The 17236-nt window shown below is 46.1% G+C and overlaps 1 protein-coding gene across 1 annotated transcript in view; it reads right to left on the bottom strand.

Annotated features, from left to right (window-relative positions):
* Positions 1–12498, bottom strand: part of NUDCD3 (NudC domain containing 3) — a 73541-nt gene extending 61043 nt beyond the window's left edge. Inside the window, exons 1-2 of the mRNA XM_060157407.1 lie at positions 12136–12498; positions 6218–6510 (exon numbers count right to left, since the gene is read on the bottom strand). Coding sequence (XP_060013390.1) covers positions 6218–6510; positions 12136–12327 — 485 coding nt within the window. The 5' untranslated portion in view covers positions 12328–12498. The remainder of the gene's footprint in view (positions 1–6217; positions 6511–12135) is intronic.
* Positions 12499–17236: the final 4738 nt, after the last annotated feature.

Below are 17236 nucleotides of genomic sequence, written 5' to 3' on the forward strand. Positions count from 1 at the left end.
ATAGTTCTGGTAATAGTTCCTTTTTCTTAACAACAGCAAAGCGAACATACCCATGTCTGGGCCTCTAAGCGCACTGGGAACTGCTTCAGTTCCCCATGACTCTGGCCCTCCTTTCTAACTACGGTTTCAAGCAAAGCACTTCACCACTGTTCATCTCCATTTCTCCATCTGTTAAAAGGAAGCCGATTGGGCTCTGGCATCTGGAAGTACACACTTCCCGGGGGAAGAGTACCCTGGGGGAGTCTCACTGGCCTCCTCCTCCGGCCCAAAAACATGCTCACTCTCACAGGCTAGGACGCCAGGTCATTTTTACCATCCGGCTTCAGTATCCAACCAACTCAACATAAGTCATCGCTGTAAGATATACAGGCCAATCTCTTCTAAAAATGAAGCCTATAAGCTAGAAATGAACTGCAAAATGAAAACAAAAACACAATGCTTCTAGAGGAAAAAAAATACTTCTAACAAACAACCTTTCCTCATCTGTGATTTAAATCAAATCCCTGAGGCCACTTACACCTGAGGTTCCTTAGAGAAGGGGCAGTTTCAGGGCGAATTGGGTGAAAGAACAGCTTCTATAACAGATGAGACTGAAAACAGACCCTGAGGCCGGCAGGCCCAGCAGAGCCCCAGTGGGGGAAAGCTGGCAGACATCCCTGGACTGCTGGCTTTCTGTTTACTATTCTCTTGAGTGCATGATTACAGCCAACAACCTCATCTGAGCAAAAGAACCTCTTGGGCACACAACACTCAACAGTGTACAACATGAATTCAAAATCAGCAAAAGGGATGCAGGAACCGCTCAGCATACAATGTTCAGCAAAACAGAAGCCACAGTGTAAGACAATGTTATAAGCATACTTTGGTGTGTGTGTGTGTGTGTGTGTGTGTGTGTGTGTGTGCTCAAACACACCCACGCACATGTTTATATGCATAGAAAAAACTGTAGAAATATCCCAGAAAGTTAATAGGGAGTGGTAGGACGTTTTCTCTTCTTTACACACTTATCTTTATTTTCCAAATAGTCTACACTGAGCATAATGAGGAAGAAAAACAGTTTGTTCTTGTTTAAGTTAAGAAAAGCAATACTGAGAACAGCTCGTACCTACTTGAGGGCTCACTATGCGCCAGGAATCCTGCTCACCAGGTCTTACACACTGACCTCAGTCAATCTTCACCATAAGCCAACAGGGTGGGTATTTGGGGTAGCATTCCGGTATGTCCACGTGACTCTATCAAAGGGCCTCCTGCAACGGGCACCTGAAAAAGCAGGGACCAACAAAGGAAGGACCCCATTTAGAGACAAATCCAGGAAGCCAGCTCTCAGGCAGCATGACTGCACACAGAAAGGATGCCCCAGCAGAGAGCAGCACCCTCCTGGCTCTTGTGACAGCCTGCCTAAGGGACATCTAAGCCACAGACATCACGAGACATGGGTGAGTAGAACCAAAGGAGAGGCACTAAGGAATGAACTCAGCACGCATCGGATGCTCACCTAACACACAGCTGGGAGCTGAGAGGGGCTGAATAAGTCTCTGCCCCAAAAATGAAAGATGTAAGAACTAGCCATAAACAGATGTAAGATGAAACCCAGGCTCAGAGGAGACGCAGTTACCTGTGGCAGGGAGCAGAGGGACAGAGGCGCTGGAAGGCCTTGCTGCATGGACAAGAGCACTGAAGAACGTGAACAGTGCTGTGCTTGGGGCAAACAAACCAGGTGTGATGAAGATGAAGCATTTGCTGAGGATACTATTAGAAATCTGAAACTTCTCTTCCAAACTACACCATCCCTTTCCTAAGATGGATCCCTGTAACAGCTGGACACAAAGGCCATGCCACCCAAAATAAAAGAAAGCACTGAGCAGCTTTCTAACACACCCTTGTTCTACCAGGACTTCACCAGATGGGTCAACACATCAAGTAGTTCCATGACACGCCCTTCTCACGAGGCCCTGCTCTCTGCTTCCCTGTGCAGGACAGAGGGGTAGCTCGGGAGGGACTCAGGGCATGTACCACCATTCAACACCGACAGCGCAGGAGCGGCTCCTCTGTATCCACAGTTCCACATCCACGATTCAACCAACCACAGATTCTGTGGTATTGTACCGTTTACTACAGGAAAAAATCCATGTATAGGTGGATCTGTGCAGTTCAAGGTTGTGTTGTTCAGCGCCAACTGTAATTTACTCTCAGTGCTACTTTCTTTCCTTCTTTTTAAAGAATCCTGTTTATGATTTATAAGGGCAAAAGCCAGAGGTGGCACAGCCTTTTGTACATTTTGCTTGTGCATCCCAGCACAAGCAAATGCAGTTATCACTGTTTTGCCTACAGCGACACCTGCAGATCGAGAGGGAAACTGCAGGACCTATGGCCACCGAAGCGGGACCAGACACAGATGGAACCCAAGAAGCAAACCCCACCAACAGCTCTGAGAGGTGCCCGACTTAGGGATTAGGACGTTGATGCTGTTGGTTTTGCATCCCTCTCTCCTTCCACAGCACTAGTAATGTCATCAGCATTTCTGAAAGCTTCCCAGCTCCCTAGAAGTCCTTTGAGCACAGATCACTGGGTCAAGTACAATATAAACACTGGGGCTCTAAGCAGCACTTTTTACAATATCTTCACTACGGATAACTCATAAACTGTGAAGCTCCTTTGCAGAGTATGTGCACCTCTCAAAGTTATCTTGTATGGTCAAGGAAATTTTTGTGTACCCAAATTCTCTCATCTCTAAGGAATAAAACTGGGCACTTTGAGCACTAGGGTGGTGGCATGTGGCTTTATGTGTAAAAATCTGTACTTTATTTTATGTATAAATGAAAATGTACACTTCAAAAACTTTAACCCACGGTTGGCAGGGCCTAGGCTGGGGACAGGGGGTTGACTCCAAAGTGTGATTTGCCTGTAGATGGAGCGAAGTTGCCATCACCACTACCTAATACTGGGCAGAACCACCAGCAAATGGGTAGCAAGCAGGAGTAATCAGAAGTCAGCAACGTCAGACCCAGATTCTAGGTATGTAACTGGTTTTTGGACAGGGTGCCCCACAAAGGCAGTGCTTCTGTGTGGTCACCTGAAGAACAACTATCTTAAGTTATTTAATTAACAGAACCCCCAGATCTACAGTTTATAGGATAAGCAATTCTGGGCACTGACTGGAGCGACTTGGGGGGCCACAAAAGCTACAACAAAGATAAGGATGGCTTTCATGTTCCATTTCAGATCTGCCACAGAACAGCCTTTCAGATGGAACTAGAGAGATGTGGACCACAATTTCTTGTTTTGTTCATAGAAAACCAGTGAATACCTGAAGGCTGAGAAGGTTCAGTCCACGGAAGCGTTGAGCCTGCAACACCAAACTAAGGTTTCCTGGAACACACACAAGTCTTCAGTCTATGCTTACACCACGGCAGGACTAGTAAAACTAACGCTGATACTAACCTGGAATACAACTCATTGGTCCAAGAATAAAAAATAGGGTCTCTACAAGATAACAAGGCAGCTATTCTAATCTATTACTCAGGAATTAAAAACAAATCCCCCCTTTTAATAGAGTTTTTAGAAATTATAAAAACAATGCAGGGCTTCCCTGGTGGCGCAGTGGTTGAGAGTCCACCTGCCGATGCAGAGGACGCGGGTTCGTGCCCCGGTCCAGGAAGATCCCGCATGCCGCGGAGCGGCTGGGCCCGTGAGCCATGGCCGCTGAGCCTGCACGTCCGGAGCCTGTGCTCCGCAACGGGAGAGGCCACAACAGTGAGAGGCCCACGTACCGCAAAAAAAAAAAAAAAAAAAAAAAAAAAGAACGCAAAAAAATTAGTAAAGCAAAGCGTATACTTCATTGTAGAAAAATTAGAAAATACAGTAAGGGACAACGATGGCAATGAAAAACACTCACAATTCCACCACTATTCATAATGTATTTCCTTCTGGGCTTTTTCTCTGCATGTACAGTTAACCTCCCTTGAACAACAGGGGGTTAGGGGCACCGACCCTCCATGCAGTCGATCTTGGACTTTGAGACTCTGCAGTCTTGCCCCAACCTATCTCCACAAAGTTTATTTTCCCCCTACTCCGCATTTTATGCCACTCCAAGTTGTTCACTTTGCTTCATTAACTAGGAACTACATTCAAAGAGTCCCCAAAACAGGTTAGAGGGAGAGTGCAAGGAGAGGGAAGAACAGAAGGGAAGTTTAGTCAGAGAAGGGCCAAGGGGGAGAGAAAACCCAGGAGAGGGCAGGGAACAGTCCCATGAAAGAGGGAAGAGAGCAAATTCACCTAAGAACAGAGCAGGCCAGGAGCAGCATGCTGTCTTTCAGACACTGCCACAGCTCATACACAAGGAGGCATCAGCTCTTCTCACCCAAACAGGGGCAGGGAAGCACCAGGAAGCAGAACTCCTGAAAAGTGAGGACAAGTACAGCACAGGGCTTGATCTAAGCCCTACCACTCATCAGCTGCATGACCCTTGGCTCATTCAATATTCACAACAGCCTCTGAGGGAGGTGCTGTTATTATCACCTCCGCTTTACAAAGGAGAAAACTGAGACACAGAGAGGTGATGCAGCTTGCCCAAGGTAATACATTTACTAAGTGGCAGGCTCTGAGGGGACTCTGGGTCCACAGTCCCCCATTCCAGACAACCTCTTCGGGTGTACGTCAGACCAAGAGGACTGTGGGCCCATGTCCCAGCAGTCGCTCCTGCAGGGAAAAAACAGAGTCAAGACACACAGAGAGGCAGGTCTCACGGGAATGCATAACTCTATGAGCCCAGCACTCTAACTCTGGTCTAGCTCTTAACTGGCTGTTTGACTGTGGGCAGATTATTACCTTACCCTATAGAGAGAAAAAGGAAGAATACTGAAACCACCTGACCTCCCATCCTACACACTGTAAGGCAGTTTGCAAACATGAAGAGCTAACTAAATGCTGAAATAGAGTCAGTGTGTTACCAAGTAAGACCCACTTAGGGACAAACCCAACCACCAGATGTCAAGCAAGAAAGAGGCCACCTCTGACATAAAACTAGCGATGTTTCCTTAGGTCAGTCTCCCAAGGCAAAAGGAACAAAAGCAAAATAAACAAATAGGACGTAATCAAACTTATTAAGCTTCTTCAGAGCAAAGGAAACCATAAACAAAACGAAAAGACAACCTAAGGAATGGGAGAAAATATTTGCGAACAATGCAACCAACAAGGGCTTAATTCTCAAAATATACAAATAACTCACACAACTCAATAATAAAAAAACAAATAACCCAAATGAAAAATGGGCAGAAGACCTAAATAGACATTTCTCCAAAGAAGACATACAGATGGCCAGTAGGCACGTGAAAACATGCTCAAATCACTAATTGTTAGAGAAATGCAAATCAAAACTACAGTGAGGTATCACTTCACACAGGTCAGAATAGCCGTCATTTAAAAACTCTACAAATAACAAATGCTGGAGAAGGTGTGGAGGAAAGGGACCCTCTTGCACTGCTGGTGTGAATGTAAATTGGTGCAGCCACTATAGAGAACAGTATGGAGGTTCCTTAAACAACTAGAAATAGAGTTACCGTATGATTCAGCAATACCACTCCTGGGCATATACCCAGAGAAAACTCTAATCTGAAAATATATATGCACCCCAGTGTTCACTACAGCACTATTTACAACAGGCAAGACATGGAAGCAACGTAAGGGTCCATCAACAGATGAATGGATGAAGATGTGAGATACAAACACACACACACACACACACACACACACACACACACACACACACACACACACACGCAATGGAATACTACTCAGCCATAAAAAAGAACAAAATAATGCCATCTGCAGCAACATGGATGGACCTAGAGATTATCATATTAAGTGAAGTAAGCCAGAGAAAAACAAATATCATATGATAACACTTATATATGGAATCGCCACTGATAACACTTATATATGGAATCTTAAAAAAAAAAAGAAGAAGATACAAATGAACTTATATACAAAACAGAAACAGACCCACAGACACAGAAAACAAACTTATGGTTACCAAAGGGGAAAGGGAGGTGGGGATAAGTTAGGAGTCTGGGATTAGCAGATACACACTGCCATGTATAAAATCGATAACCAACAAGGCCCTACTGTATAGCACAGGGAGCTATATTCAATATCTTGTCATAAACCATGATGAAAAAAAGAAAAGAAAAGAAAGAAGCCACAAAGTAGAAATTCTTACTTGGGAAGAGCTGGCGGGCTCCTTGGGACTTCAGCAGCGCCAGCATCCGCTCCAGGTGGCTCTGCCTCCCTGGCGTGGTGGGCCACTTCCTGCACGGCGTCCTGCGGGCCGGGGGGCTCCTGAGGGCCGCCTGAGTCTGTGGTGGAGTCAAGCTCCACCTCCTGAACCGGGGCTGGGACTGGCTCCTGCTCGGCCGCGGCCTCCTCCCCTTCCTTCCTCCTGATCTTCTCCTCCAGCTCCTTCCTCCTCTTTTCATCATCCTGACGGGCCATGCGGTCAAAGGTTTTGAATACCTAAAATCAAACAGCAATCCTGCAATGAGTTCATCCGCCCAGTACTGTACCACACATTCTGCAGAAATACCGCAAAATCTGGTAAATAAAGAATGAAAAAGCAGTAGACTAAAAAAATGTTCCCATTGGCAAAATGGAAATGCACTTCAACTTCACCAAATGCCGCTAGGAAAACAATCTTTAAAGGGGAGTTCCAAAATCAGTGGAAGTGAAACCTTTACAAGCCAAGGCTCAAAATATTTACATGCCTATGAGGCCAACTTTCAAGTCTAAATGATGCATAACTAAATGGTCTCACCTGTCATTACTTTTATAGCCCCAGAGAGCCTTGTTCAAAACGCAAAGAACACGCTGTCCTGGTACTGAGAGCTGTAAAGGCACCAACAACTCAGACGAAAGAAGAGAAGATGGGAATTAGTTGAATTTCAATCCACAAAATACAAGCCGGCTCACTGGACTGCTGCTATCTTCCCACACTGCATGGGCTGAGGGAAGGTGCGGGTCTTAGCCTGGGAATTCAACAAACATCCATGATGTGCCTACAATGTGCAAGGGGCACCCAAAATCCAAATGACAGCTCCCAACCTCGAAGAACTCCACTTTCTGGTGTGTGGAGCAGTCATTAATCTTTTCGGGGCCACAGTCACACCCACAAAAGTGCTGGGACTCTCCATCCAAAAAGTGCACAAGAAAATGGCCTTTTGTATGCACCATTCAAGGGCGTACATAACCCTGAAGTGCAGCCAGGACAGACCCAGATGTGACAACTCTGACAGGAAGAGGCTGTGACGAATACATGTGATGCCATCAGAATGAGGGTGCAAACGAGCATTTCCGGTGAAAGAGAGCTAAGGAAGTTTCTTGGAAGAAGGCGCTCTGCATCAGACCTTGAATGAAAGGCACACCTTCCAGAGGGAATACAGGAGGAAGGGTCATCAGGAGATATATCCTATGGTATCTCCTCCCGGAGACAGGAAAGCTGGGAGATCCACCTTGAAAAGTGGGTGGGAGAAGACCCTTACATTCAATCCAGCAACCTCGCTCCAAGGTATTTACCCAAAGGAGTTGAAAATATGTCCACCCAAAAACCTGTACACAGATTGTGTATAGCAACTTTATTCATAATTGCCAAAACTTGGAAGCAACTATGATATCCTTCAGCAGGTGAATGGATAAACAAATTGTGGTACATCCAGACAATGGAATATTATTCTGTGATGAAAGAAATGAGCTATTATTAAGCCATGAAAAAACATGGAAGAACCTTAAGTGCATATTAGTAAAAGAAACCAATCTGAAAAGGCTACACAGTGTATGATTCCATACACTATGACACTGTGGAAAAGGCAAACTTTTAAAGACAATAAAGAGACCAGTGGTTGCCAGAGGATGCAGGGAGGGAGGTTGGAGGCAGCAGGTAGAGCGCACAGGATTTTTTTAGGGCAGTGAAAATACTTCGTGTGGTACCATAATGAGGATTACATGCCACCACACATTTGTCCAAACCCCGTAAAATGAACAGTAAGAGTGAACCCTGAAGTAAACTGTGGGTTTAGGTGACTATATGTCAATGTAAGTCCATCAACTGTAAGAAATGCACCACTCTGGTGGCAGCTGTTGGTATAGGGGACGCTGGGGGAGGCGGGGGTGGGCAGGGGGGACATGAGAAATCTCTGTACGTTCCCCTCCATTTCGCTCTGAACTTAAAACTACTCTAAAAAACAGTCTTAATAAAATAAAAATGTTTTAACGTGTGTAGGAGTCAGTTTCCAAAGGGCTAGAATGCAGACAAGTGCTAAATAACTGTTGCGTGCACTGGGCAGGAAGACAGAACCAAAGAAGTTACTGACTATGCCAATGTTTTTACAGACATTCTCTCAAAACCCTCGTGAAAACGCCATGAGGAAGACAGCACTGACATTTCAAAGATAATGGAAAACTAAGCTCGGAGAGGGTAACCTGCCCAAGGTCCTGCCAGTGAAAGAAGAAAGTAAAAAATTATACAGGAAACACACCAAACACTGAAAGGAGATGTAGGCAGAGGAAGATAAGTAAAGCTCTAAGGCTAAAAACTGGAAACAATATCTCTCTCCACTTCTTCTGAGAACCTGAGCCCCTGACTCACTCCTCTTATACTCACGTCAGTGACACCGGACACCAGACCCGTTGCCCTCAGAGCCATTCATCCTCCTGACACCACACATCTTCATCTTAACTCCAGAAAACAAGCAACAGCAAGGGCTCTCTCCAAACGCCGGGGGGCTCTCTCCAAACGCCGGGGGCCTCCCTCGGACCCTGGGCCTCACGTTCCTCACTACACTGCGGCGCCCACCACCCCTGCTTACTCAGCACCCCGCCTGCCCCCTGGCTTCACCTCTCATGTCGCCACTGACCTCAGCACTCATTTCAGAATCCTGGACTGCGGAGCTGGAAGAGATGTCCCTGACCTCCAATCAACCTTCTCAACTGACAGAGAGGAGAGTGATTCTCCCAAGACTTCCCAGCAAGCTCAGAACAGATAGAGCCAGCTTTCCTGACTCTCATGGGGGGACCTCTAAGCTTGCCAAACTGGACTCCAGGATAAACACAGAGGATCCACTGATACGAATGAAACGTCATTCAAAATTATTGTTTTCTTAAAACATACTAATAAATCATGGAGTGGAATACAATTTCTACATGCATCTTTCCTGCTGAGGGTCTGGCAAGCTGTATATTCAGACTGTGCAAGCCCTAAGAATTAGCAGGAAAAGTCTGAGAAGGCTTAAACCTCATCAACAGCCCATACCCCAAAATATCAACGGAGAACTTTTGGGTTCCAGAACTGAGTACCCCAATACTCCCATCCAAACCCTCTTTGCCTGAGTTCTGAAGAGACCCCCAAGCACCCCACTGCCAAATGCCTCTGTGGATAAAAGAACAGCTCCCCAGGACTTACCCTGATCTACCCAACCAAAATACCCAGGGAATATCTGCTCTTTTAAAGTTCCTTGGGCAATACTGATGATTCAGAACCACTTTAAAAAAACACTACACCCCTCCTAACCATCTGCTGGAAACTGTCCCCCTTGGTTTCCCTGAAACTTACTGCCCTGCCCACTTCCCTCCATCCCCCTCCCACTCACACAGCCTCTTCCTTCTCCCATCCCTTCTCTGGGATCCTTCCCCAAAGGGCTATCCTCCACCTTCAGTTCCTCTCCTTCAAACCACTCAGATTCCCCTACCTCCCTTAAAATCCAGCCCCACAATTCAACAGCCTGTGGGAAGGGACTTCTGCCTGCAATCTCCAATTCAACTAAGCTTCTTCCCCTAAACTCAGGTGACAGTTCAGTGAATGCATTATCATTATTACAGTGCCCAGGTTTGAAACCCTGGATCACCTCTGGCCCATCCCAACCCTCTCTCTGCCCTGCTCTCCACCTCCACTTTATTAAACTGTTCACCAAGTCTTAACCTTAAGGGTGTCTGAAACATGGTAGGTGTCTTACATGAATTACCTGTCAGTTTACCTGTAAAACAAGGGAAAAGACCAACCTTTCAGGTTGTGTTAGAAATAAATAACATCCTAGAATGTAAATTACATAACAACTGGTACATACTAGGTGCTCAGTAAATGTTCCTTTCTCCTTTACATCTTTTCTGCAAAAGATCACCCGAGACAGGGGCTTCCCTGGTGGCGCAGTGGTTAAGAGTCCGCCTGCCGATGCAGGGGACGCGGGTTCGTGCCCCGGTCCGGGAAGATCCCACATGCCGCGGAGCGGCTGGTCCCGTGAGCCCGTGAGCCATGGCCGCTGAGCCTGCGTGTCCGGAGCCTGTGCTCCGCAACGGGAGAGGCCACAGTGAGAGGCCCGAGTACCGCAAAAAAAAAAAAAAAAAAAAAAAAAAAATCACCCTAGACAAAAGTGTTCCCAACCTACAATGGATTGGCTAAATAATAGAACAGAAAGATCTGGAATCCGAAAAATGAAGTTTTGAGTTCCAGCTCTATGATGAGTTTCATCAAATCACCTAACCTTGCTGAACTGGCACCCTCATCTGCCACATAAAATTCAACCTTATCTATTTCACAGTCTTCCATGAAAGCATTAATTTGACATAAGGGCCTCCTAAAAACCATCTCTGACACACAGCTCTCTGATCACTCAGATGGCACCTAACAACTACAAGGGTGAGGAACAGCCTTAAGTCTTGAAATTGAATACCACCCTCACTCCTCACCTGACCATGTTGTCTTTGGTAGTTAAACATTGTAAACTTCTGTTTCTTCATGCAGGCACTGAGGAAAATACCTGACCAACCTGCAGCTTGTAGCAAGTCTTCAGAAGATGAACATTTGAAATCACTTCATAAACTGTAAAACGCTACAGAACCGTAGGAGGTTATCACCAGCATTTCTACCTTCTCAGGTTCCTAGAAACAGGCTCAATGCTTGACTAAGTACCATCTTTCAATCCCATCCAAGTCCCACCTCTTCGAGTAGCACTGACGTATATACACTACCAAATGTAAAATAGAGAGCTAGTGGGAAGCAGCTGCATCGCACGGGGAGATCAGCTCGGTGCTTTGTGACCACCTAGAGGGGTGGGATAGGGAGGGTGGGAGGGAGACACAGGAGGGAGGGGATATGGGGATATATGTATACATATAGCTGATTCACTTTGTTATACAGCAGAAACTAACACAACATTGTAAAGCAATTATACTCCAATAAAGATGTTAAAAAAAAAAAGTCCCACCTCCTCTATAAAACTTTTCTCCATTTCCAAACCATCATTTCTATTCCTTTCCTTCCAGTGGGCTCTGTCACATAATTGGCCTTGCATAGTTCTCTGTTACTGTATTTTACCTCCTTAACTAGAGCATAAGTATCCCAAGGAGAGAGACCATTATTTAACCATCTGCATTACCAGTGTATCTCCAATGCTTCTGGCAGCTGAGAGTATAAATACATTCAGTACATAAACTCTTGGTTATTACATTCCAAGTACCCCGTCAACGTCAGTGAATAAGTATTACTAGCACCTCAAACAGACAATAAACTTAACCTGGGATGTACAGATATATGTTCAAATGTAAACTTATTAAGTACTACTATGACTGTCTTTGACCTGAAAAGTCACACTTCGAACAGGGGGACCACACCCATCAATCACACAGTCTCCCTTCCACGTCCAGTCGTCGCAGTTCTGGGGTGCAGGTGTCCGTGCTGCCGCCCGTTCCCCCGTCTAGCCTGCACTATTTTCATTCTCTGACTGGCAGGCCCTGGCACCTCGAAGGGGGTTACACGCTGCGGGAGCTAACCCTGGCCCTGAGCGTCGATGTACTACTTCTGATATCCAAGTGCACCCGGTCGTACCAGGCTGCTCGAGAGCCAGCCCCTCTCGCACGGAAGGAGTAAACTGATACCTGATACCCCAAGAGCATGTCTGCTGAAGCCGCGGCCCCAGGAGGCTGGTCCGGGGCAGCGCCAGAGGATGAACTGAGGCCGGCAGCGAACGGAGCGGCGGTCTCACAGGGGTCTGGGCTCCCGGAGCGTCGGGGACTACGGGGTCGCGCTCGCTGGGGTCGGGGTCGGGGCTCCCACGGCCTCCCCCCACCGCGAGCTTCCCGCCGGCCGCGCATTACCTGCAGCACCAGAGCCTGCGCGGCCCCCGGCGGGAAGCCCATGCGATCCGACGGGTGGCGCAGCAGGCGGTAGAAGTCCGTCTTGCGGTAGAGGAAGCCGAAGAGCACACGCAGAAAGTCCTGAACGTTGCCCACGTGCTGCAGGATGCCCAACAGGGCCTGGTCGTACAGCTCCGCCGCCCCGGGCTCCATGGCGTCGCTGGCCGGAGGGAAGCTCACTCACAGCGGGCGCGGCCCGGACGCCGGTCTGGGCCCACTTCCGGTGCGCTGGGATTAGGGCTCCGGCAGCCAGCTCGCCCGTGAAACTTCCGGTCCGCGCTAGGTCGCCCCAGCGGTAGGGCTCGGCTGGGCTGAGTTTGAGCCGACTTGACGCGGGCCCCGCTCCCACCGCCCCTGGCTTCCCGAGCGGTCTCGCAGAGGAGCGGACGTGGGCCCATAAACGCAAGAAAGCCCGGAGCTGCGGGACTGAGGGCGCCTAGTGGCCATGCTGGCAACGGACGGAAGACGTGTAGCGCGGGCAAGTGTTACGTGAGCCTCGCTTTTGTCACGTGGTCTTTGGGTTGTGTTCCCAACTGGGTGTCCCGAGCCCCAGGCGGGACGGCGGGAGCCTTTTGCTGGCGCGTCAGAAGAGGAAATGCGAGCGCTTGCGGGTGGTGTCTGTCCTGTTAATAACGGAGCCGTGGGTGAAATGCAAGGTGAAGTGCATAAATACAAAAAGACAAGAATGTAAAGTGAGTGCATGCACAAATATTAAATGGAAAGAGCTAGGTGCAGAGTAGAGAATCTGGCGTGCCATCCTGTGAAATATACACATACGTATTTTTGTGTAGTATATACATTGTATGCGTAGTATACACCCAGCGTGTATACGTGTCCTAAGTGTCTGTCAAAGCATAATCTTAAACTAAAAATATAACACTCATACAAATATATAATGAACACATGTGAAACATTTATACATTTTAAGTAAAGTAACCAGTGATATGAGAAAGCTAGTTTGGAGAAGCTTTTGGAGAAACTGGATATTTATCAACACTTTGAGAAAACAGAGTAAGATTGCTAGGTGGGATATGAAGCTGGCTGGTGTCCTACAGAATGATGTAGATTATCTTTTCCAGTGGATAGAAATGATTTGCATCTCTACTGGCCTAAAATCTACACGTTAACATATATCTTCATAGTGCATGGGCGCTAATGAATTGTAAATAATGGCAAACTCAGATAAATTGCCCTAGAGCAGTGGTTTTGAAACTTTCTGGACTTAGGACCCATTTATTGGGAATTCCCTGGCAGTCCGGTGGTTAGAACTCTGAGCTCTCACTGCCGAGGGCCCAGGTTCAATCCCTGGTTAGGGAACTAAGATCCCACATTTCGTGAGGCGCGGCCAAAAGAAAAAGAAAAAAAAGGACCCATTTTCACTCTTAAGATTTATTGAAGACTCCAGAGAGTCTTCAATATTTTATGTAGATTATGCTTATCGGTAGTTACCACATTGGAAATTAAAACTGAGAAAATTTTTAAATATTTCTTTATGCATTCTAATAACCATAAAAAACACATTACGTATTAACATATTTTTATGAAGAAATAATGTTCTTCAAAACAGTAAAAGTTTATGAGAAACATAGCATCCTTTTAAATTTTGCAAATCTCTTTACTATCTAGCTAATTGAAGACAGCAAGATTCTCTCATCTGCTGCATTCACTGCATTGCAATATGTTGTTTTGATTGAAGTATAAGAAACCCAGTCTTGGGGCTTCTCTGGTGGCACAGTGGTTAAGAGTCCGCCTGCCGATGCAGGGGACACGGGTTCGTGCCCCGGTCCGGGAAGATCCCACGTGCCGCGGAGCGGCTGGGCCCATGAGCCATGGCCGCTGAGCCTGCGCGTCCGGAGCCTGTGCTCCGCAACGGGAGAGGCCACGACAGTGAGAGGCCCGCGTACCGCAAAAAAAAGAAAAAAGAAAGAAACCCAGTCTCATACAAATAGTAGTTTGTCTTTTTAAATAAATGTGAGTATTATTCTTGGAAACTACACCAAAATTCTACAGATTGTAGTTTCTCAGTGGTTAGTTGCAATATGGAAGCTGAAAACCCAATCAATAAATGTTTCCTACTTTGTCACATTAATACCCATTGGTCTATCCTATACTTTGAATGGAACTTTGTTCGTTCACAATCTAGCCCCCGTACACCCAGGGCAAGGAGAGACCGAAGAAAGAGGCAAACCACTTCAGATTGGTAGGCGGCAGGTTTAATAAGCAAGGGAAGTAACTTACAAGGCTTGCCTGGGCAGCCACTCTGCCAGAATCTTAAAGTTTATACAGAAGCCTTAACTGGGTTCAGTCACGTACACTGACTGGATGGTCTCATCAACACCTTACTCTCTCAAGGCCGTTTCCCTGAAAACAGCTCCCACTGTGGGAATGGTAGGCAGCGTACATTACAAGGACAGCAGAAGGGGTGAGGGGTCTCCTATTGCCTGGGTCCAGCTGGAGGGTCAACCAGGGATAGTGTTCTTTTGATCACCCGCCCCCAACAATCTTTTTTACACACATGATTTTGTAACACCAGAATGGAAGGAAGAATGTGACGCAAGAATCTAACTGTATTAAAAATGTACGAAACAGCCTCTCTGAAAGGGGTGGTAGAAGAAGATGCTGACCTAAGTAACTTTGGAAATGAATGGTGTCTGGAAGACTAAAGGCTAAAGGAACTGTACACAGTAGACACTTCATTCTAAGGTTGTTTTCCACAGGGATATGAGTTATCTTTTCTGAGACTACTACATATGTACAGAGGAAATGAACAATTATGTAAATGGTGAGGGTGGTACAGCCGGGCTTCTCACTATTGGCATGGGAGGCTACAGATAAGCAAGAGAGCAGTCTAGGATGATTCGCGTGGTTATGGGTTAGAGGTGGAGGCATCAGCATAAACTCCTGTTTAGCTTAATATAGATACAGATGGCTACATACAGCAATATTTATAGAAATGTGTACGTACATGGGTCAGTGTACACACGTTTCCTTGCTCTCTCAGCTGAGAGGACCCAGAAGCAACAATGCCCCAGCAGCAAAGCACACACTGAACACCCAGATCCTGGTTTCTAATCCCATCTCCAATAGAAGGGCTAGAACTCCTGGGAGAAACGACTGACTCTAGGACTGGGGCAGAAATATACAAGTTGAGCCTGGATCATCTTATAATGCCAGAAAGTAAGGAAGTGCTCAAAAAGGGGAAAAAATTCCACAGTGATGGGAGTATGCCAAAGGGACCCAGGAGCCAATTGAAAGAGCTCCCAATGGCCAAACGTGGAACAATTTGAGCCTCAAATAAAGTAGTATATTAGAACCCAAAGTACAAAATGAGTATCCGTGAGTCCATACTGATATAGATATCATACCGAATAAATAAATAAATGGAGAGGAATAGACAATTTTCCTGTTCAGAAGAGTTCCGAATAAGTTATGTAAACACCCCACCTGCCAGGAAGTGGAACATAACTCCCCCCTCCTTAAGTGTGGGCTGTGCATAGCGACTTCCGTCCAAAGAGCACAGCGTGGAAACAGGTGCAAGATAACTGTACAGGGAAGACGCCTGGCCGTTGCAACCTCAGCCAGGTGGTCAGAGTCAGCATCACAGCGATGAGTGGTGGCGACTGCAGGCATCCTTGGCACGATATGCTGAGAACGGTGCTCTGCCTCTGTGGTCTCCCTCCCAAAAGCCCATCACCCTAGTTTAATCAGGAGAAACACCAGACAAACCCCATTTGAAGGACATTCTATAAAATGCCTGACCAGTCTTCAACTGTCCGGGTCATCAAAAACAAAGAAAAGGAGAGTCTATCAAACTGTCACAGCCCAGAGGAGCCTAAGTAGACATAACATCTGAGTATTATGTGGTGTCCTGGATGGGATCCTGGCACAGAAAATGGACACTAGATAAAAGCTACAGAAATCTAAACAAAGTATGGGCTTTAGTTAGTAGTAATTATCAGTACTGGTTCATTAATCGTACACTGATAAGTGTATTATACTAATGTAATATGTTAGCAGGGTAAACTGGGTGGGGGGCATACAGAAACTCTCTGTACTATCTTTGTAATTTTTCTGTAAAACTATTCTAAAATTTAAAAGTCTTCTTTTAAAAAAGTGTTTTTATAAAAGGGATAATCACCCATAATCGTACCCTCCTGCCTCTCAAAAGTAAGTGGAGCATTTTGTTGGTATTGGTGCAGGGAGAGAGGCACCCTCATCCACCGCTGGTGTGAACAGGGCAACCTCTCTGGGAGGCATTTGACTGTATGCCGTTCAGTGCTACAGCGATGGTAGCTCCCCACACATAGACAGGAGACGTGTAAGCACATACTCATCACAAAGGTCCATGGTTCCATACCTGAAATCCCATAGGTGAGCTGAATTTCAGGATTTAGAACATTTTTTAGAAAGGTAATTTGATGCTTACAGTACATTAGCTATTAGACCCCAGGAGGATCTGGGGCAGCAACACGAAATCAAACTCATTAATGCACTGAAATATATGACTATTCACAACAAGTTGGTTGAACAGTGTAAGTATCCTATTTATAAAGTATAAATAGATACATCTTGTCTGATCGGTTTTTGCCACCAAATGAGTTTGTCCCAAACTTACAGGAGAAAAAGAGACAAACACAGTAGGTTTTCAGAGCTTTGGGAGCTCTGAATTCCACAAAAGTGACTGTGGACTTATAGCAGAAAAATAATTGGGGACAATGTGATTGCCCACTAGCTGGGCAATGGATAAAAACACCGTGTTCGTTCACACAATGGAATGCTGTGTCGCAGTTCAAATGATTGGACTAGATCTCCACATATCAACATGAATAAATCAAAACAATGTATGTTGCGTGCAAAAAAAAAACCACCTCATTGCAAAAGGATAGGTCAAGTATATCGATTAAGGAAAACTTTTAAATGTGCAATAATATTATATGTTTACATACACAGAACTAAAGTTTTAAAACTTGCATGAGGAGGACATACGTCAAATTCAAGAGGTGGGTCAGGACCAGATCACACCCACGCCATCGCGCGCCACCTCCATCACAATCGTGTGTCC

This window comes from Lagenorhynchus albirostris, chromosome 8, assembly GCF_949774975.1.
Source record: "Lagenorhynchus albirostris chromosome 8, mLagAlb1.1, whole genome shotgun sequence".
Taxonomy (NCBI): Eukaryota; Metazoa; Chordata; class Mammalia; order Artiodactyla; family Delphinidae; genus Lagenorhynchus; species Lagenorhynchus albirostris.